This window comes from Cetorhinus maximus, chromosome X (genome assembly GCF_964194155.1).
Source record: "Cetorhinus maximus chromosome X, sCetMax3.hap1.1, whole genome shotgun sequence".
In the NCBI taxonomy this organism is placed as follows: Eukaryota; Metazoa; Chordata; class Chondrichthyes; order Lamniformes; family Cetorhinidae; genus Cetorhinus; species Cetorhinus maximus.
Window position 1 is genome coordinate 5,314,054 of NC_135917.1, and position 21,685 is coordinate 5,335,738.

The following is a 21,685-nucleotide window of genomic DNA, read 5'->3' on the forward strand; positions in this document are numbered from 1 at the left end:
TTTCCATTACAACGGCGACTACATATCAAAAAGTGCTTAATTGGCTGTAATGTGCTTCGAGACATCCAGGAGTCGTGAAAGGCACTACATAAATGCAAGTCTTTTCCTTATTCCTCTGACTTGGCCGTGCTTATTGGTGAGTTTTGAAACTCTGGACTGGAGCAAGCAACAATTCATCCTCCAGTTCTTTTCTCCTTTATTAGTCTGACCTGGTACTTCATTTTATAATCATGGCTGTGTTTGCCTCTTCATAAAAGTCACAGCACAATACGATTAGTTCCCCCAAATCTCAACAGTCAGTTTTGCATCCAGTCGTTACTATCTGAGCAACGTGCTCTCTGGGAGAAAAACAAAAGACCAAATTGGAGTGTCTGCTGCATTTTATTACTCTTACAAAACGATTATGTTTTTTCACAAAGTGAGCGCATTCATTTCAACTGCAGGGCAGAACCTCTTGGTACCAGAGATGCTGAAACCAGCCGGAGGCAAAATAGAATTCCTGAATGCAGCATTAATGACCTGACAGACAAACGATTCACATGTTTTTTTTTCTCACAGTCTATCCAAAAACTCTACCGAGGCTGAATGGGGATTTACAGTGAGATTAGCAGACACCAACTCAGCACAAAGTGAACAGACAGGTCATCAGCCTGAGACAAGGATTATTTCCACAACTGGAACCCACTCACTAAATAGTACCACAGCAACATTAAACTAACTGTTGAATTTTTGATTTTTGCAATATATTAATAAAATGGATTACCTATCTGCTAGGGTCAGCTTCCTGCTTCCAATGAATTGCATCCTCCTCATCCCATGAGCATAGCTACTTTTGAGAGGGTCTGTGGAAAGCATGTGCTGAGTATGCATGTAAAAATCTCTATCACATAATAGTCTTATAAATGTGCCCATTACAAATACAGGTCTGCTGTAGATACGTTCTCAGATTCAGCTGTGTTAGTCACTGCCATAAGTGGTCTGAGTGCCTTATTTTTTTTTTACTGAATTGACTCTCACAGCCCTTTCTCTACTTGTACGTTGAGGCCTGCAAGAGTACAACTGAAGCCCACGTGAGCTGGTCCGGATATCTCTTCAAACACGGAGTTAACACTAGATGAGACAAGTCTTGATTTGAATCACTGAAGTGACTTTAGTCCACAGTAAGGGCAGTGTACAAAGGAATACCATCAGATTCACTTAGTTCAATTGGTGAATCTGATCTTCACGTATGGTATGAAAAAAATGAATATTGCCACATTTAGGTACCACCTTACTTAGCTCAAAACCAAAAATTTCTCTGCATTCTAACAGTCCAGGATTGAACCTTTTTGTCCTTCAACCTCATCACTTAGAGCTTCTTGCTGCCTGGGCAGCAACACCCTCTTTCCAAAAGTCATAGTGCCTTTTTAAGTACATGTCACAAGTACAAAGCACAAGTCAGGAGTGTGATGGAATACTCTCCACTTGCCTGGATGAGTGCAGCTCCAACAACACTCAAGGAGCTCAACACCATTCAGGACAAAGGATTCCACTTGATTGACACCCCATCCACAATCTTAAAAGTTCACTCCCTCCACCACCAACGCACAGTAGCATCAATGTGTACCATCTGCAAGTTGCACTGCAGGAACTCACCAAGGCTCCCTTGACAGCAGCTTCCAAACCCACGACCTCCACCACCGAGAAGGACAAGGGCAGCAGACACATGGGAACACCACCGTCTGCATGTTCCCCTCCAAGCCACTCACCATCCTGACTTGGAAATATATCGCTGTTCCTTCATCATCGTTGGGTCAAAATCCTGGAACTCCCTTCCTAACAGCACTGTGGATGTACCTACACAACATGGACTGCAGCGGTTCAAGAGGCAGCTCACCACCTTCTCAAGGGCAATTAGGGATGGGCAATAAAAACTGGCTTTGCCAGTGATGCTCACATCCCATGAATGAATAAATTAAAAATAAATTTTAAAAAACTCTTGTAACACTATTGAAAGGGGAGTGGGGTGTTCTCTCATGACTTAGAAACCTAGATCAGGATTTTATGGCCTCTCCCACCCGGTGGGATATTACAATCCTGTTGAACTGAATGGGGATTTAAATGGCTTGCCACATCCACCGGGGGGAGACACGCTGTGGCAGTGTAGTAAAATCCTGGCCATAGAAACATAGAAAATAGGAGTAGGAGTAGATTATTTGGCTCTTCGAGCCTGCTCCACCATTCAATACGATCATGCTAATCCTCTATCTCAACGCCATACTCCCGCTCTCTCCCCATATCCTTTGGCACCTTTAGAGTCCAGAAATCTATTTCCTTCTTAAATATATTCAGTGACTTGGCCTCCACAGCCTCCTGTGGTAGAGAATTCCAGATGTTCACCACCCTCTGAGTGAAGAAGTTTCTCATCTCAGTCTTAAATGGTCTACCCTGTATACTGAGACTGTGACCCCTTGTTCTAGATGCCCCAGCCAGAGGAAACATCATCCCTGCATTCAGTCTGTCCATCCCTGTCAGAATTTTATATGTTTCAATGAGATCTCCCCTCATTCTTCTAAACTTCAGTGAGTACAGGCCCAGTCTGCCCAATCTCTCCTCATACAACAATCCCGCCATCCCAGGAATCAGTCTGGTGAACCTTTGCTGCACTCCCTCTATGGCAAGTATTTCCTTTCTTAGGGAGACCAAAATTGCACACAATACTCCAGGTGTGGTCTCGCCAAGACCCTGTACAGCTGCAGGAAGACATCCTTGCTCCTGTACTGAAATCGTCTTGCAATGAAGGCCAACATACCATTTGTCTTCTGAACCACTTGGTGCACCTACATGCTTGCTTTCAGTGATTGGTGTACAGGGACACCCAGGTCCCTTTGTACATCAAGATTTCCCAATGTATCACCATTTAAATAATACTCTGCCATTCTGTTTTTCCTGCCGAAGTGGATGAGTTCACACTTATCCACGTTATACTGCATCTGCCATGTATTTGCCCACTCACTCAACCTGTCTAAATCGCCTTGAAGCCCCTTAACATCCTCATCACTCATATTCCCACCAAGTTTCCTGTCATCAGCAAACTTGGAAATATTACATTTGGTTCCCTCATCCAAATCATTGATATATATTGTGAATAGTTGGGGCCAAAGCACTGATCCCTGCGGTATTCCACTAGTCACCACCTGCCACTCCGAAAAAGACCCATTTATGCCTACTCTGTTTCCTGTCTGCTAACCAGTTCTCAATCCATGCCAATGTATTACTCCCAATCCCATGTGCTTTAATTTTACACACACAACTCTGGGACTTTATCAAAAGCCTTCTGAAAATCCAAACACACCACATCCACTGGTTCTCCCTGATCTATTCTGCTAGTTACATCCTCAAAAAAACTCCAGTAGGTTTGTCAAACATTATTTCCATTTCATAAATCCATGTTGACTTTGTCTAATCCCATTGATATTTTCTAAATATCCTATTATCACATCCTTTATAATGGACTCTAGCATTTTCCCTACTACTGAGGTTAGGCTAGCTGGTCTATAATTCGCAGTTTTCTCCCTCCCTCCTTTTTTAAATAGTGGGGTTACATTTGCCACCCTCCAAGCTGCCAGGGCTGTTCCAGAATCTGCAGAATTTTGGAAGATGACAACCAACACATCGACTATTTCCATAGCCACCTCCTTTAGTACTCCAGGGCGTAGATTGTCAGGCCCTGGGGATTTATTGGCTTTCAGTCCCATTAATTTCTCCAGCACTATTGTTTTACTAATACTAATTTCCTTCAATTCCTCCTTCTCACTAGACACTTGGTTCCCTGGTATTTCTGGGAAGTTATTTGTGCCTTAGTGAAGACAGAACTAAAGTAGTTGTTTAATTGCTCTGCCATTTCCTTGTTCTCTATTATAAATTCTTCCATTTCAGGTTGTAAGGGACCTACAATTGTCTTCACTAATCTTTTTTCTTTTTACATACTAATACAGTCTGCTTTTATGTTCCTTGCAAGTTTACTCTCATACTTTATTTTTTCCCCTCTTAATCTCTTGATCCTCCTTTGCTGAATTCTAAAATGCTCCCAATCCTCAGCCTTACAACATTTTATCAACTAGGATCTAAGTGAATCAAAATATGGGTGATTGTATGAGGAAATAACCACTGCGCTTTAAGTTCACATTGATTCCATTGCAATTTTTTAAAAAAACTGAAACTTAATAGTATTACATTAATGAACAAAATACATTCAACATATGAAACAATTTAACAAAACACTAAAATGTTTTAAAAACAGAAATTCAGGTAGTCTACAGAGCAATGCATAAATGGCAAGTTTACTTGACTGACATTTATCCCTCAACCAACATCACTAAAAGCAGATGATCTATTCATTTAACACATTGCTGTTTATGGGATCCAGCCATGCCAAATTGACAGCTACATTTCCTAAATTACAGTGGACACATTTCAAAAGTATTTCATTGGCTGAAAAGCACTTTGGAATGTCCTAACATCATGAAAGATGCTGCAGTCTTTCTCCTTTAAACATTTGTTTAAACACATGGAACAATCCTTTTCCATGCAATATTTGATCTGTGTCTATTCTTTGCCCTTTAATGTCTGCCTTTCATCACTAACAAGAAAGTGGCCTAGCAAGTGCAACAAGGTCAAGCTGACATACAATTTTTTATACATTGTATTAGACTAGCAGGTCTCTTGTGACATTGTTCACACGAAGTTGGAAGAATGCAACACTTAAGTGTCACACTACATAACAATTTGAATTTATATAGCGCTTTAACAATAAAATGGCCCACGGCACTTTGCAGGAGCACTAAATCATAATTCGACACTGAGCCGCATAAGGTGGTGTTAGGGCAAATGGCCAAAAGCTTGGTCAAAGAGGTAGGTTTTAAGGAGTGTCTTAGAGGAGGAAAGCGAGATAGAGGGGTGGAGAGGTTGAGGGAGGGAATTCCAGAGTGTAGGGCCAAGGCAACTGAAGATGTGGCCACCAAAGTGGAGCAATAAAATCAAGGATGCTCCAGAGGCCAGAATGAGATGAGTGCAGATATCTTGGAGGGTTGCGGGGCTGGAGGAGATTAGAGATGGGGAGGGGTGAGGCCATGGAGGGACTTGAAAAGGAGGCTGAGAACTTTAAAATTGAGCTGCTTAACCAGGATCCAATGTCAGTCAGTGAGCACAGGAGCGATAGGTGAATGGGATTTGGTGCGAATTAAGTTATGGGCCACAGAGTTTTGAATGATGCCAAGTTTAGAGGATAGGATGTGGGAAGTTGGCTAGGAGTGTGTTAGAATATACATAGGACATTTACTATGAAAACTGAGTCAACAGTACTTCATTTAAAGCACAAAAATATTCAGGCCCTACCATGACCTGTTTGTTAGCAGTTTCACATAAATTGGTGCTTGCAATAGCATAAATTTGCTATTAAATTGCACTCCGGTTTGATTCTCCTGCCTCCAACTAAGAGGTGTCATTCTGCTGGATTAGCACAATGTTGGGTGCAGTCTAAGAGTTCAACCCAATGCAGCATTTCAGAAACCATTACACATCATAATGCCACACACGCACAGGATCAGTCACACGTATGGCATTCAGAAATGAGCTCCAGGCACACAAAAAACAGGCACGCCAGTTTCCTCCAAAATTCAGGTGGCCATCTTACGAGTGATCCTTTTTTATTCTTAAGTGCACTCACTTGCGTTGGTCCCTCAATCATAACAAGCACATTAAGCAAAAATGAATCACATTGTTATTAGCTGAGGATGGAGTGGGTAAGTCAGAAATCCTGAAAATAAGTGACACGTTTTGAAGAATTTTATTTTAGTTTTGACTATGTTACAATCAATACCTCTTTCAGTGAGATTTCAAATCTTCACAAGTAAATGCAAAAGGAGTGTAAACACTATTCTACTAGAGAAAGGTTTGGACTATGATCGGAATAAATATCAATTTGATTCTATGAGGAAATAACCACTGCACTTTAAGTTCACATTGATTCCATTGCAATTTTTTTTTAAACTGAAACTTTATGGTATTACATTAATGAACAAAACATATTCAACATCATATAAAACAATTTAACAAAACACTAGAAAAATGTTTTAAAAACAGAAATCCAGACAGTCTACAGAGCAATGCATAAATGGCACACAATTGGCAAGTTTACGTCAGGAAACAATGTTACAAGGATGTGAGTGAGGTTGCTTAGTATTTTTAAGGAAAAGATTCTTTTCGGGCCAAAAAAATATTTTAATGTACTTTTCCTTTAAAAACTTTGGTGCTTCCTTACAGTCCCTTCTGACTCCACAGCGAGGGGTCAGGATGAGTGGAGCTTTGAAGACATTTACTATCATTGATAGCTTCACCATTGATCTACCCCCAATCCGAGTCAATTGATGAGCTTGCCAAACTCACCCAATGTATCACCTGGAGGCCCACACAAGAACCACTGTGGCAGCAGGAAGCAGCAGTAACAGAAGGCCGAAAAACAAGAGGGGAAAAGCGAATGAGGAAAGACAAACTTTAAAATGAGGAAAAATTCTCAGTCTGGAAATATCGAATTTTGCCACTTGTTTCCCTTTTCACATCTGATCCGCAATCCCTATCCGGAGTTCAAGCATTTCGGGATCCCAGGAACTAGACACCCAGCAACAGATCAGCACAAATCAGTGGCTGATGTGGACCTCTGTATCCAGGTTAGACCTATATCTACATTACAAACAGTGACTACACTTCAAAAGTACTTCATAAGTTGTAAAGCGCTTAGGGACAGCCTGTGGTCATAAAAAGTGTCATGAAATGCAAGCCCGTCTTTTTTCTTTAGTGGCATCATTGCAAAGGTCTGACAGTTAAATACAGCATTAAATGCCATCAATTTAGTTCTCAAAAGTTGTTTAGTCGTGTACCACTAATTACATGTAATCTGTAATTCATCAGCCCAACAATTGAAAACACAGTTTACAGTGTTGTTTTCAGAAATGCTGCTGGTGGTTGTCCAGTCTAGTGTGCTGGTTTCAGCAATAATCAACTATTTCTATTGGAGAAGCCTTGTTGTGTCAACGTCCCAGAATTAAGCAGTCAGAACTGCAGTGTGGATTATCGGCTATCTGCATGGGGTTTACTCGAAAGTGGTCCATACTCTTTCCTAAATTACATTTTTATAATGCCACAAATAAAACACACCATAAATTTTAAAACTACATTGAATCAAGAGTCACGCTCTTGTTAAAACCTGGAATGGATGCTATAGCCCCAGGGATAGGGAAGGGGGAGAAATCCAGGACTGTCACTCTGATCACTATGATTCACGCATGATCGTTGGGCAGGGACAGGACTGGCCTTGGCTGTGAATAGCCCACCACTAGGCTCATACATGAGGGATGGCCACTTGAGCAAAGTTCTGAAGGGCTACCAGCACTACACTCCAGCTAGAAGCAACATCTTCAGGAGAGAAAGGAAGGGGGCAGGGGTTGGGCAGGGGTTAAGCAGAAGGAAATTGGAGAGAAAATAATATTCATGTGGTTCCCTAGACAAGATCTGTGGGGCTTTTGTCTGAAGGTCACACCAAACAGGGAATTTGTTCGCGTTCACTTCTGACATTTTCAACCTAATCGCCTCAACAAAATTTAGATCCAATGTTCATGTTATACATTTACAGTAATTTATTGCATAACCGTGTCAAGAGAATGACTGGAGTCAGCATTACTCAGAACCTATATGTGCACATGCAGCATAAAAAACCGTAATTTCTTTCCTATTAAGTTACAATTAACTTACAGTTATGAAGTTACAATTCAAATTGGTTTGCCTTGTAACAAGATCATGCCTCATTCCAGCAGAGGAGTGAAACCATACTGTTTTTCTTGGAGTGAGGTGGGGGGCGGGGATAGTGGTGAAAGAATAGTTGCAGACCATAAACTGAGATACTCACAATGATAAGAACTAGGGTTCCTTGCACCTTAGGCACTGATCAACCCTACATTTTGCTGTTTCGTAACAGTAGCTGTAATCTCATCAGATCCCACTGGCTCATCAGTCCAAACAAAGAGTTGGCATTTTTGCCTGTCTTATTAACAGCACCCATGACCCCGTCTGCTTAGACATCAGCAACTTTCTAAAATGTATCACTAGAAGGTCCTATTGTATCCAATTGTGCTGGAACATCTGCATTGCCATATCAGAATGTCCAAGATTCCAGGTACAACCACCAATCTTGCAAACTATCACCTAATTAAAAAACTAAAAACAGCACAGAATACTACCATACTCATTGCACACAATTGGATCAAAGCTTACATGGTGTAGTGTGAGATTCTTACATGTCGCCCTGGGCAGATGGTGGCATAGTGATAATGTCACTGGACTAGTAATCCAGAGGCCCAGACTAATGTCCTGGGGACATGGGTTCAAATCCCACCACCACAGCTGGTGGAATTTAAATTCAATTAATGAATTCTGGAATATAAAGCTAGTCTCAGAATTGGTGACCATTATCATCGATTGTTGTAAAAAAAACCATCTGGTTCACTAATGTCCTTTAGGGAAGGAAATCTGCCGTCCTTACCTGGTCTGGCCCACATGTGACTCCAGGCCCACAGCAATGTGGCCGCCTCTTAAGTGACTCAGCTCAGGGGCGATTAGGTATGGGCAACAAATGCTGGTCTGGCCTGCGACACCCACACCCCATGAAAGAATAAAAAGAAAAACTCTGGGTCCAACCAGAATTTAAGCTAATAAAAGCAAACATTTTCCCAATTGGAATTCTAACCATGAGCAACCTGGTTCATTAGCAGTACAGGAGCCTGTCATCAAATCAAATCTCCGTCCAGACTAGAAATGAGAAAAAAAAAAATTCTGACCCTCAAATCCACGAGCAATTAAATGACACTGGAAAAATTATATGCAACAAAAATGAGATTCAAGCCCAGAATTAAAACATCTGCGATCACCGTTTTCCAATGCATGAAAAAATACAATTTGGTTGTCACAATACTTAATCAATTTCATATTTGCTTTGGTCTTCAGACTTCTTTTGAGTTGCGGGGCTGGTCATTCTTCCCAATGATTTACAGTTTTGAAAAGTCAAAATCAACTTTGCATATTAGGACCATTTTGGAACAAGCCTATCTGAAACTAAGTTACTGCCTTAAATAGCAAGTGATTTTAAGAAATGAAATAATTACAGAAATTTTAAATGGAAAGCTGTTGTTGAATAATGTTCAAATAAAAGGAGCTCAGGGAAGAAATACTCCCAGCTTGAAATGCATTTTCTTAACTGCACTTGAAGGGAGGCTCCAGGAAAGAGAGGCACACATCCACACCCCTCAATCGCGTTTCAGCCAGAAGTGCAAAAATAATCTAACCGTGCAAATCAGGCCATCAAAATAATTACTTGTGATTTTTTTTTTTCGGTGTGAAAGACATAGCACATTGTAAAGTATAAAGTGACACATCACAAAGAGAGGTGTCGGAAGAAGTCATCCGAGAAATCAGGTACTGGACTCTATCAACAGCTCAGTCAAAAAGACTATTACACTGTGTTCATGCAATCTGGTTTTTGGTAATTATGTTTGTATCGCTCAGAGTTTTGCGCACATTTGAGCTAAGAGCAGTGAATAAAAGGAGTGGTGTCACTGTATCAAGCTGCTCTAGTTACAACAATTGGATGATAACATCTAGTACAGAACAGATAATCAAACTTAAATCAAGTACAAAAAAAGTGATGTTCAGATAATGAAATAATCAGCCACGTTAATACACTTCGGAAAGCTATCCACCTGAGGTAGGATGGGATAATTAAAAGAACAAAAGATTCAGTTCCTCTGACCTGACCTGCAGTATCATTTCAGTGGGCACAGAAAGTCAATGGCTTTATGTAGAAAGGTGTGAAACATTTCAAAGTTTAACCAAAATGGGAGCAGTAGCCAGGGTCCTTCTCTATTTTATGGAACAGCGTTGTGCTGGTGAAAAACATTGTGCCACCATGGGTGCATATCCTCAGACTAAAGACTTCCAAGGCTGGTGAGGTCTCTACGTGGGGAAGACGTTGCTGGTGCACTTTACACATATCTCTCACTGTCCAAGCTTGCATGAAGAATTATCTAAGGAAAAATAAGAGGAACTTTACTTCACGCTTTATCTTTTGTGCTGTCAGATATGCCAAACTCACAGTATATTGTGGAGTTAGAGTCTTAATTTAAACATTACTGAAGTGAGGCAGAGGGAGAAAATACTGATGATAAATATACTGGGTCACATTCCAACAAATTTTTCAACAACCAGCTAACCACAGCACTGGAATCAATCTTAAATGAGAATGACAAGACAGACCTTTTTTTGTACAGGTCCATTGATATTATTTAATACAGTAGTAACCATATAAATATCCACATTATACCATGGTGGCAAAAATTGCAAGACTAATGTATTCCATTTGTAAATTCAGTGAAATGATAATGTAATACAGTAGAATGTGCTCCACCTCAAGGGAGTTCTTTGGCTATCATATGAATCTTAGACATAGATACGCGCGCGCACACCCAGACAGGGCACGCACACCCAGACAGGGCACGCATACCCAGACAGGGCACGCACACCCAGACAGGGCATGATCAGGGTTTAACAAATGAATATTCCTTTCCACTTGCTCTTGATTTATGTTTTATCACAAAATGGGAAAAACATATACAGGCCATCTTACACCCAAGGCAAACAAAGTTTTGCCTGAAAGAAAACGTTATTCTCGGCAATCAGTATCTGGATAAGCAGAGTCTGTCTACACTCCTCAGCAAGAATAATGACTGCAGTTTATTACACCAAATGCTCAGGGGGACAGAGATTAAGAGCCACAATTGTATCCCTGCCTACTTTTAACAACTGGATCATACAGAGTGTATACTTGCCTCCGCTGGTCAGCACCAGTGCCTGCAGAATGTCAGAGAGCGAAACAATCCCCTTTACCACATCATTATCATCAACCACCACTAACCGATGAACCTACAAACAGGGAAAGACCTGATCAGCAACAAGTGGTTATTGTGAAGAATCTATGCGGGGGACAGGAAAATGGTTCAATCCATTATAAATGAATGCTGCTTAGCAATAGCTTACCAGCTCATGTCGCTAGACTAAAAGCAATCTTTTCTTTTGAAAAAACCTCTGGGTTTCACACATCTTGATACAGTTCCAGCTCTCTTCCCTCCCTCCGCCAAGGTAGTGATGCATTCCAGCACTCTGGAGGAAGGAACCATGCTAGGTTTCTCCCTCCACAGGGCAGTGTGTGCTGGGCAGATATCACATTTTCAAGGAGAAAAACAACAGATTGCAACTGGGATGAACAAACATGGCAAAGCTTGAGAGCTGCCAAGTTGTTTTGTTTTTTCAGCTCATCGATGCTGGAAAGGATGTGCTTCCTGGCTAGCTGGAACGTTCCATGGATACTTCTGTACAAGGCAGGATTCACAAGGTTTCAAAGAAACATGGATTGCAGTCATTCTGGAACCTTGAAATTTGAGATTTTACCAATTGCTGCTCAATGAAGTGAAAGATACTCTGTCCCTTGCATGAGTTTTAACTAAAGTTAGTAATGAGGCATTCCTTCCGTCATGCCGTATGGTATTTGCTGGAATGTCCGTGTTCTGTTCAAAACTCCGACAAAATCAACAACATTCTCTACTGGTATGTTAAACAATGAAAAAATTCAAAAATTTAACACTAAATTTCGTTGAAAGGAAAATGGAATAAATAGAAAAAAAACAATCTCACTTCTATCATCACAAAATTTGGAAAAGAGACTGCAATATTTGTGCCAAATCCTTGGGTAGAGGGAGCACTTGATTCTTAGTCAGCAGAGTATTAAAGCACAAAACTCTATCTGCATCTTTTACCTCTGGTGCTGCCTTATGGAGGAATTCCTTAAGTGATCAATGGGATCTGGGCAGATGGGTTATTGCGATGTTCAGGGATATGGGAGGGTGAAATGAGATTGATGCACCAGTTAAACAGCTTCAGTCTCTTCCTTATCTAAATAAAATCCGAGGGGGTGTTACAACAACAAAAGGAAGAGCTAGAAGTTTGAATTCATATAAATCCACTTTTATAGATCGTTGAACACAATCAGTGAAGTCATTTATTTCACACACTGCTTACTTCCCTTCAGAGAAAGAAGAGAAACAAGACTGCGAATACAATAACTTGCCTTTATGTAGCGCCTTTAACGTAATAAGATGTCCCTTTGCGCTCGACAGGAGCATCCCACCTACATCTGTGATTCCTCTGGTGCCCTACGTCATATCAACAATTTCCAGTTCCCTGGCCCTAACTGCCTCCTCTTCACCATGGAGGTCCAATCCCTCTACACCTCCATCCCCCACCGGGATGGTCTGAGGGCTCTCCGCTTCTTTCCTGAACAGAGGCCCGAACAATCACCACCACTCTCCTCCGCCTGGCTGAACTTGTTCTCTCACTCCTCTCTCCTCACTGTTCAAGGGCCCAAACACTCCTTTCAGGTGAAGCAGCACTTCACTTGCACCTCCTGCAATTTAGTCTACTGCATTCGTTGCTCCCAATGCGGTCTCCTCTACATTGGAGACACCAAACGCAGGCTGGGTGACTGCTTTGCAGAACACCTTTGGTCTGTCTGCAAGTATGACCCAGACCTTCCTGTCGCTGGCCATTTCAACACTCCACCCTGCTCTCGTGCCCACATGTCCATCCTTGGCCTGCTACATTGTTCCAGTGAAGCTCAAAGCAAACAGGAGGAACAGCATCTCATCTTCTGATTAAGTACTTTACAGTCTTCCGGACTTAATATTGAGTTCAACAATTTTAGATCATGAACCCTCTCCTTCATCCTCACCCTCTTTTTTAATCCCTTGTTTTCTACATTCATTTTTATTTTTTAACCACTTATTTTTTATTCATTCATCTGTAGTTTTATCCCCTTTTTTATCCCATTTTCTATCCTTGTAAAGAGCTTTGCTATTTCATTTTTTGAACAGGCAGTCAAAGCAGCATTTAAAACCATGCTGGAGATGTTCCTGCTTGCAAAGCCTCGTAGGAAGAGGTTAAGTGCAACAGCAGCAATTACATAACCAGCTGGCTGTCTTCAACACACTCCAATTCACGCCAAATTTTACAGTTTTCCTGGAGTAGTTTAACAGTGAATTATCCCATTAAAGCAAAACTGCTTGTGATTCAGAGCTCTTCCAGATACAAGTTTCAGGCAATGGGGCTGCGAAGGATATGGCTTGTACTGTTTAAAATTCTCAACACCACTCAAGAAGTTGCTGCAAAGACAACAGGCTCCATGCCTGCCCCAGTGCAGAGTTGAATGAAGTGAACCTGGAAGGTCCCAAGTTCAATTCCCAGTCTGTACTGCAGGAGCTGGGAGTGACTAAATTTGCCCTCAGTGCTTCCAAACATGGAGGGGGATGAGGAGATTTTAGAAATGAGCCAAGGTTGCCACTCCTATCCACTATCTAATGACCCTGACTGGACTCACACAGGAAGAATGGGCCTCTTGGCTGACGAACTGGAGGCTGTTCAGCGGTCTTGGAACTATATCCCAATACAGTTAGCATTTTCTAGGGAGGGGGCAGGCAGGGGGAAGAAATTTTGAAAATTTAGAACGAGACTGACATGCATTTGACCCACAATTTGAAACAGTAACTGGTTTTATTAGTTGTTCTTTTAAAGCTTCTTTGCCTGTACCTCTGCCTCCACGAGTCGGTTGATAATTGTCTCAAGCGTTTCATGCTTGTAACACTTCAGTACACCTTCGAAGTACTGTGAGCGGTGCAGCAGTGCTTTTGTTACAGTAATGTCCAGGTTGTTGTAGGTCTTCTCTGCAGCCAGGTTCTAAAGCACAAACTTGTAATTAGAGAATAGTCGCAGAGCAATAAAAAGAACATCTAGTTAAGACACTGCAAGATACTTACAATGACGTCAAACTTGGAGTAGATATCCCCCACTCGCCCTGTACAGGGAAAGACAGGAACAATCAGCATAAAACAGGAGGTACTCCTCAGGCCAGGAGAATATTGGAATTAATAATTTGAGTACTTGGTAGCGATTAAGTTGAATAGTGCAAAGAATTTGTCTGGGCTTCTCTATTCACTGCTACAATAGTTACCAAGTGAATCTCTTTGAATTAAGGCTGTCTTCATTATTTATTTCAAGAGGTGTCATGTACATTTTCCATAAGGACCAAGTAAAGTTACGGTTCTCAGGATTTGTTCATTTAGGCCAAGTTTGTTTAAAGTAGTAGAGAAAGACACACTTGGGCGAATTACAGTCAAATAAATTGGGGCTATTCCAGTCAATTTTCATCTTTGTTTAATTATCCATACTGGTGCATACTTTACTATCCTCACCAGCCAACCTCAACATAGTGATGCCTAACCTGTATAAATAAAGCATATACAAAAAAAAGTTAAAAGGGCATTGAAACTAAATTAACTAAATTTCATTACATTAGTAAGAATTACTTAGTTATTATTGAGAAGTTGTGGTGTTGATCTGCAGTTACAGCTAACTTTTGACATATTCTGCTCTACTTGTGCATGCAGGTAACGAATAGTATAGTCAAGTGTGTTGAGATGGTGGTTAGAAATAAGAATTCAATTTTACCGGATTCATCCACAACAGGCAACGCAGACACTCTCTTTTCCACAAAGATTCCCAAAGCCACATAAATGGGAGTGTTTTTGTTCACCACGGCAATGTTCTTGTATGTTCCAATATTCAACTCTTCCAGCGTTTGAGACATGAAATCTGGTTTGGGCATCTCAGAAATCTGCAATAATACGTTAAGAAACACAGCAAACACTTACTATAACATCAAATACCCAAAGTAAACACATTTCATCAATATTGTACACTGCAAAGCACAAAGTTGCATGTGGTTTTGAATTAGACATTTAAGTATACGCTTCTAAAGTAACACAATAAAAAATGACGCAAGCTTTTATTCTCTAGTGCAGAATAAATCTGTTGCTCTCCCCACTCTACCCACCAAATAGTGAAGAGCCTCCTAAATCCACCATTGTGGTTCAGTGGGTAGCGCCCACGTCTCTGAATCACAAGCCCACTCCAGGGCTTGAACACAAAAATTAAGGTGGACACTCCAGTGCAGTTCTGAGGGAGTGCTGCACTGTCAGAGGTGCTAACTTTTGGGAGAGATGTTAAACCAAGACCTCATCTGCCCACTCGGGTGGATGTAAAAGTTCCCATTGCACTATTTCAAAGAGCAGGGGAGTTATCCTTGTTGTCCTGGCCAATATTTATCCCTCAATCAACATCACAAAAACAGATTATCTGGTCATTATCACATTGCTATTTGGGAGATTGCTGTGTTTAAGTTGGCTGCCAAATTTCCTACATTTCATCAGTGACTCATTTCAAAAGTACTTCAATGGTGATAATGCGTTTTGAGACATCAGGTGGTTGTGAAAAATGCCATATAGATGCAAGACTTTCTTTCTTTATATTTATTTAGTCAGTCTTTACATGGCTTGAATAATGGAGGAAACAAGTTACTAGCTGGGTTGGTGCCTCCTCTACATCATTCAAGCCCACCTCCTGGCTGGTATATCTGTGGAAAAGTCAGTGAACCAGACTATCTTTGTTCAAGACAAAACAGGGGAGGACAAGAAAGATGTGGACATGGGCTGCAGTTAGTGGAACATCACTCAGTGCTGGTACTCAGTTTTCCCACCATCCTGGGCAGTAAGGTAAGGTCTGTATAGTCCAAATTTAGCTCCATATCAAAGTCAATCCAAATGATGCACGTATTTTACAATTTGGGCTTTCTCCCAATATTTTAAACCTCAGTTCAAAAACACCAGTTTCCACAGGTGGACCATGTCTCCTATGAATTGAATATTGTAGCCTCATATGTGACATGTATGGAACTGTGTGGCATAGGACAAATAATTACCGCCACTGTGGGATTGCACACCAGAGATTACATGGGTTGCTGACGTGTCCATTTAGAAAGGCAGTAAAAATCTCAATGTTGATCTGCAGCGTTCAGGCTAACACTAATGGTCAAACCTATTTACTCGTAGGATGGCTATATGGATGATGATACTTTTTTTTTTCCATTTGTAGAGACATGTCTAAGATTTTTGTCTTGCACTTATCAGGATATTCGGCAAGAATACCAACATAAGGGGGAAGACAGCAATTTATACTTTATGTAAAGAGAGTGCTGATTGGATGGCAAGTGGCGTTGCCATGGAGAATGCACCACTGATGGTGACTGACAGTTAATTGCCAAGTACTGTTTGAAATTTAAACGAGGCAGCTTGACCCTGATTGGTCAAGGGATTGCCCTGAGGAATGAGTCAGCGAAAGGCTGTCACTTATTTTGTTTAGCTGAAACAGGCGCAATACGTGTACATGTTCTTTCTGTCTGCAAACAACAGGGCCCTGTGTATTAATATATGTCACTTCCAATACACACAAATGCGCCACATTGCAAGCCCGACTGACAATCTTAAATTGATTGTCAGTGTAATTCTTAGCACACTGAGGATTATTTAGCAAATCTTGTCCAATCACGGAATCACACCTAATGCTGGACGCTGTTTTGAGTTTCGCAAGCACGGGCTGGCTGGAGCAGTAGCAACATGAGTGGCATTCGCCACTAACAGGATGCTGCCATCAAGCCAAAAAGACATTCTGCCTATCATACAAATGAGTAATGTGGTATATGAATTTCAGTGCCAGTGTGATGCTAGGTACACAGACCCTATGTTCCAAAGACTGGCGGATCATATCAAACAGAATGACCCAGCCGCTGTTCGCAATGGGCAAGGTACAGACAAAATAAGTGACAGCCTTTTGCTGACTCATCACTCAGGGCAATGCCTTGACCAATCAGGGTCAAGCTGTCTGGTTTTAATTTCAAACAATGCTTGGCAGTAAACTGTCAGTCACCATCAGTGGTGAATTTGCCATGGCAATGCCACTTGCCAACCAATCGGCACATCGAAACGTCAACTCTTTTCTTCTCCGCCGATGCTGCCAGACCTGCTGAGTTTTTCCAGGTAATTCTGTTTTTGTTTCAGAGTATACATTGTTGTTTTCCCCTTTATATCGGTATTCTTGAGAATGTCCTGTTAAGTGCCAGACAAAAAGATTAGGTGTCTCTTTTTACGAACAAGTAGGCCATTCAGCCCCTCGAGCCTGCTCCGCCATTTACTAAGATCATGGCTGATGAGATAGTAACCTGAAATCTGCATCCCACCTACCCCCAATAACCTTTCACTCCCTTGCTTACCAAGAATCTATCCACCTTTGCCTTAAAAACACTCAAAGACTCTGCTTCCGCCACCTTTTCAGAAAGAGGGTTCCAAAGACTCACGTCCCTCTGAGTGAAAAAATTCTCCTCATCTCTGTTTTAAATGGGCGACCCCTTATTTTTAAACAGTGGCCCCTAGTTCGAGATTCTCCCACAAGAGGAAACATCCTTGCCACATCCACCCCCATCAAGACCCCTCAGGATCTTATATGTTTCAATCAATTTGCCTCTTACTCTTCTAAACTGCAGCAGATACAAGCCTAATCTGTCCAACCTTTCCTCATAGGACAACTCGCCCATTCCAGGTATTAGTCTGATAAACCTTCTCTGAACTGTTTCTAATGCATTTACATCTTTCCTTAAATAAAAAGTGACCAATACTGTACACAGTACTCCAGATGTGGTCCCACCAATGCCCTATACAACTAAAACATAACCTCCATACTTTGTATTCAATTCCCCTCGCAATAAATGATAACATTCTATTAGTTTTCTTAATTACTTGCTGTTACTTGCACACTTTTTGTAATTCATGCACCAGGATCTCTCTGCACCTCAGCAATACTTTTTTTTATTCTTTAATGGAATGTGGGTTTCGCTGACAAGGCCAGCATTTGTTGCCCATCCCTAATTGCCCTGAGCTGAGTAGCTTGCTAGGCCATTTCAGAGGGCAGTTAAGAGACAACCACATTATTATGGGTTTGGAGTCACATGCAGGCCAGACTGGGTAAGGATGGTAAATTTCTGTCCCTGAAGGATATTAGTGAACCAGATGCGGTTTTACAACAATTGATGATAGTTTCGTGGTCACCATTACTGAGACTAGCTTTCAATTCTGGATTTATTAATTGAATTTAAATTCCTCCAGCTACAATGGTGGGATTTGAACCCATGTCACCAGAACATTAGCCTGGCCCTCTGGATTACTAGTCCTGTGACATTCCCACTACGCCACCGTCTACAAGGTGTCTACTGATGCAAAAGCAAAGAGCTCAAAATCTAATGAGTACCTAACGAAATGTCACATGAATGATAACCATCTTTTTGCCACCTTACATGGGACAGGCAGAGCAAAACATGGAACTGGAGATCGGAGGCAAATCCCACAATGCTTATATGATTCCCCATAAGTTTCCCCATAAGATCAAACAGGTTTCTCATAGTAATTGCACAAATAAGGCGCTAGTCACGACCTAGATATGGTGTGATGAGCAGTCTGCAATTATTTGACCCCGACCTCCAGAGGAACCATTCAGAATGTCTGACGTGAACCTGCACGCTCGCAAAAATGAGTGCTTCAGAGGTATAACTTATGAACGCAAGCAAAGATGTCACTGCAGAAAAGGTGGCATGTGGTTATCAGTGTAGGTAATGCTGGATATTGTTTTCCCCACCTTAGCAAAAAGGGGAAGATTTCATCCCAGCCACAGCTAAATGAAGTTATATGTTTGGTTTTATCGAAAGCCAAAGGGAAAAAAATATAAGAAAAATATTCCTGTTGGAGACAAAATAGAAGCTCTGGTTCCACTGCAATATAAATCCTACATTCAGGAATTCTCTTGATACTCCATGTTGTCAGTTTGAGAGATTCTGCTCAGTGATATACTCTCATCTCTAAATAATAAGAGAACACTAATGTAATGACAGAGTTTCAACTCTGTGCTACTCAATTCCGAAGATGCCAAGGGCAAACGGATCAGATCTCTGACTTTTACTGCAGCAGTTCAAGAGTGAGCCTCATCAGAATGACTGGCCTGTAGTGAAAAATGACCTAAATTCTAATGTTACTCCTGTTCTAGAGACACAGGGTGATTAAAAGCTGTAAAAAACAGAGACCAGATCAAAGCTTCTGATGTGCTGTTTCCAATGTTTTAAAAACCAGTGCATGCATGCTTGTGTGGGAGGCCAGAATTCACCTCACTTTACTGGTCTGAGATACTTACAAAGAGTTTGAGAAACTTCAGGATGCGTTTGTGCGTAAGAATGTAGAGTGTATTCCCTGTTAACGGATCAACAACTGGAAGACGGTGAATTTTGTTCTTGATCAGCGATGAAACTGCATCGTACAAGCTGCAGTGATAGAAAAGGTTGTGAGGCACAGTTTGGCACTGCATGACACAGGGATTCATTTAAACCCAGAATGGTCTTTTTGACTTTTAAAATATATACTAATTAAACTTCAAGAAGATATTTCCCATCAATGATCAATAACACTGTAATTAACTAGAACTAGAACAATAGCCAGAAACAAAAGGAGCTCTTAAATCACAATGGTGCAGTCCCCAAACAAGCTTGCATGCAGCCAAGGCATGACTGTAACACTGGAGGGAGTGTGCATGCTTAGGCTATCAACAATGCTGAATCTGCCTCACAATGGCAGGTTCAGCAACAAGCAAACCAGAACACATTAAAGAACTGCCCTGCAATATAGACAACTAGATGATATGGGGAAGTGGATTATATTGCACCACATCCTATTTCTTAATATTACTGCTACTTCCTCTCTGGATTAAAATCACTTTTTAAAAAAACGAGTTTTGTTTATCTGTTCACAGGATGTGAGTGTCACTGGCAAGGCCGGCATTTATTGTCCATCTCTAATTGCCCTTGAGAGGGTGGTGGTGAGCTGCTTTCTTGAACCGCTGCAGTCCATGTGGTGTGGGTACACCCATGATGCTGTTAGGGAGGGAGTTCCAGGATTTTGACCCAGTGACAGTGAAGGTGCGACTTGGAGGAGAACTTCAAATTATTTTTTCTTTTCGTTCCATCTGTTCTTATGGAATGGCCGACAGGCCCAGGCCCCTCCCATCCCTGCCTACAGCCCCAAACCCCTTCCACCCCCTGGCCGCGGCCATAGCCCCACCACCCCCTTTCATCCCTGCCCTCGGTTACCTCCCACCCCTGCCTACAGCCTGCTCCCCTGTCACCCCTTCCTACAGCCTCCTTCCATCTCCCTCCCATCCTCGCCCACAGCCCAAGCCTCCTCCCATCTGTCTGCGGTCAAGCATTCACTTCCCACCCCCAAACTTCCCAATCTCTCTCCACAGCCTCCAGCTCCTCCCACATCCTTCTCTCCCTGACCCTTGTTTCAAGCCCCCTGAATGCCCTTCTCTCCTGTCCCTAGGCCCACACATCATCCACCCGCCTCTGTCTGAAAACAGTTGTTTTTTTCTTGTTTACAGCCATTAGCAACGTCAGCGTTTGTTCCTTTTGCCCGGCTTCCCTGTGTCAACCTCACCCTGTCCCCAGGCCTCCAGCTACACATTGATCCACCAACATCCTCCCATAATTTTGAATACTGAAGGGGTGTGAAATATAAGTGAAATGGTGCTTTTTCAATGGGGAAGAATTGCTGCTTTCATCTCCATACATTCCCAAGATTCCTTCAGAAAGAAACAGAAAATTTCATGCAACATTTCGATCCCCAAACTGCAACGCATTTGTATTATCCAACAAAATTTTCTGCTGACCAGTGCATGCACAAAACTGCCACTGGAACTCTTACACCAGAATGTATTTACAATTCAGAGCTTTCTGACCAAATGAACAGATTTCACAGAAACATGACCAAATAATCAGGCGGAATTCACTCTGGGAAGTCAGATTAAAAGCACACTGCTGTGTAAGATTACCTGGCATTTGGGGAGATGCTCACCAATGGTTTAAATGAATCTTGCAAGTAAACCTCTGATAAGACAAAAGATAGAGGAGAGATACAAATCAGCAAGTGACAACGCTAAACAGATACCAAAAGCTATCACAACAATGAAAGGAGCTTTTATAATCTTCAAACAGCTAGACGATTCAGGGCATTACAAGGCACTGGGTGAGACCACACCTACAGCACTGTGATAAGAACAGAAAGCTGCTGGAAAAACTCAGCAGGTCTGACAGCATCTGTGGAGAGAGAGACAGAGTTAACGTTCCAAGTCTGTATGACTCTTCTATCAGTTCTGTAGAGGAGTCATATTGGACTCAAAATGTTAACTCTTTCTCTCCCTACAGATGCTGCCAGACCTGCTGGGTTGTTCCAGCAGTTTGTTTTTATTTCAGATTTTCAGCATCTGCAGTATTTGCTTTTATCCTAAAGTACTATGAACAGCTTTGATCTCCTTACTTAAGGAAGGATGTACTTGCATTGAAAGCAGCTCAGAGAAGATTCATTAGGTTGCTTCCTGGGATGAAGTCTTATGAAGAAAGGTTGAACAGGTTGGGCCTATGCTCATTGGAGTTGAGAAGAATGAGAGGTGATCTTATTTGAAACATATGAGGTTCTGATGGGGCTTGACAAGGTAGATGCTGAGGGGATGTTTCCCCTCGCGGGGAAATATAGAACCAGTTTCAAAATAAGGGGTCTCCTATTTAAGA

The 21,685-nt window shown here is 41.7% G+C and overlaps 1 protein-coding gene across 2 annotated transcripts in view; it reads right to left on the bottom strand.

The window, feature by feature from the left end:
* Positions 1 to 9,420: 9,420 nt before the first annotated feature.
* Positions 9,421 to 21,685, bottom strand: part of LOC144672663 (5'-AMP-activated protein kinase subunit gamma-1) — a 49,999-nt gene continuing 37,734 nt past the window's right edge. For both annotated transcript variants that reach the window (XM_078534539.1, XM_078534538.1), the window contains 7 exons: positions 20,950 to 21,004; positions 19,261 to 19,387; positions 14,641 to 14,806; positions 13,950 to 13,987; positions 13,723 to 13,869; positions 10,914 to 11,007; positions 9,421 to 10,112 (listed from right to left, as the gene is read on the bottom strand). In XM_078534539.1, coding sequence (XP_078390665.1) covers positions 10,084 to 10,112; positions 10,914 to 11,007; positions 13,723 to 13,869; positions 13,950 to 13,987; positions 14,641 to 14,806; positions 19,261 to 19,387; positions 20,950 to 21,004 — 656 coding nt within the window. In that variant the 3' untranslated portion in view covers positions 9,421 to 10,083. The remainder of the gene's footprint in view (positions 10,113 to 10,913; positions 11,008 to 13,722; positions 13,870 to 13,949; positions 13,988 to 14,640; positions 14,807 to 19,260; positions 19,388 to 20,949; positions 21,005 to 21,685) is intronic.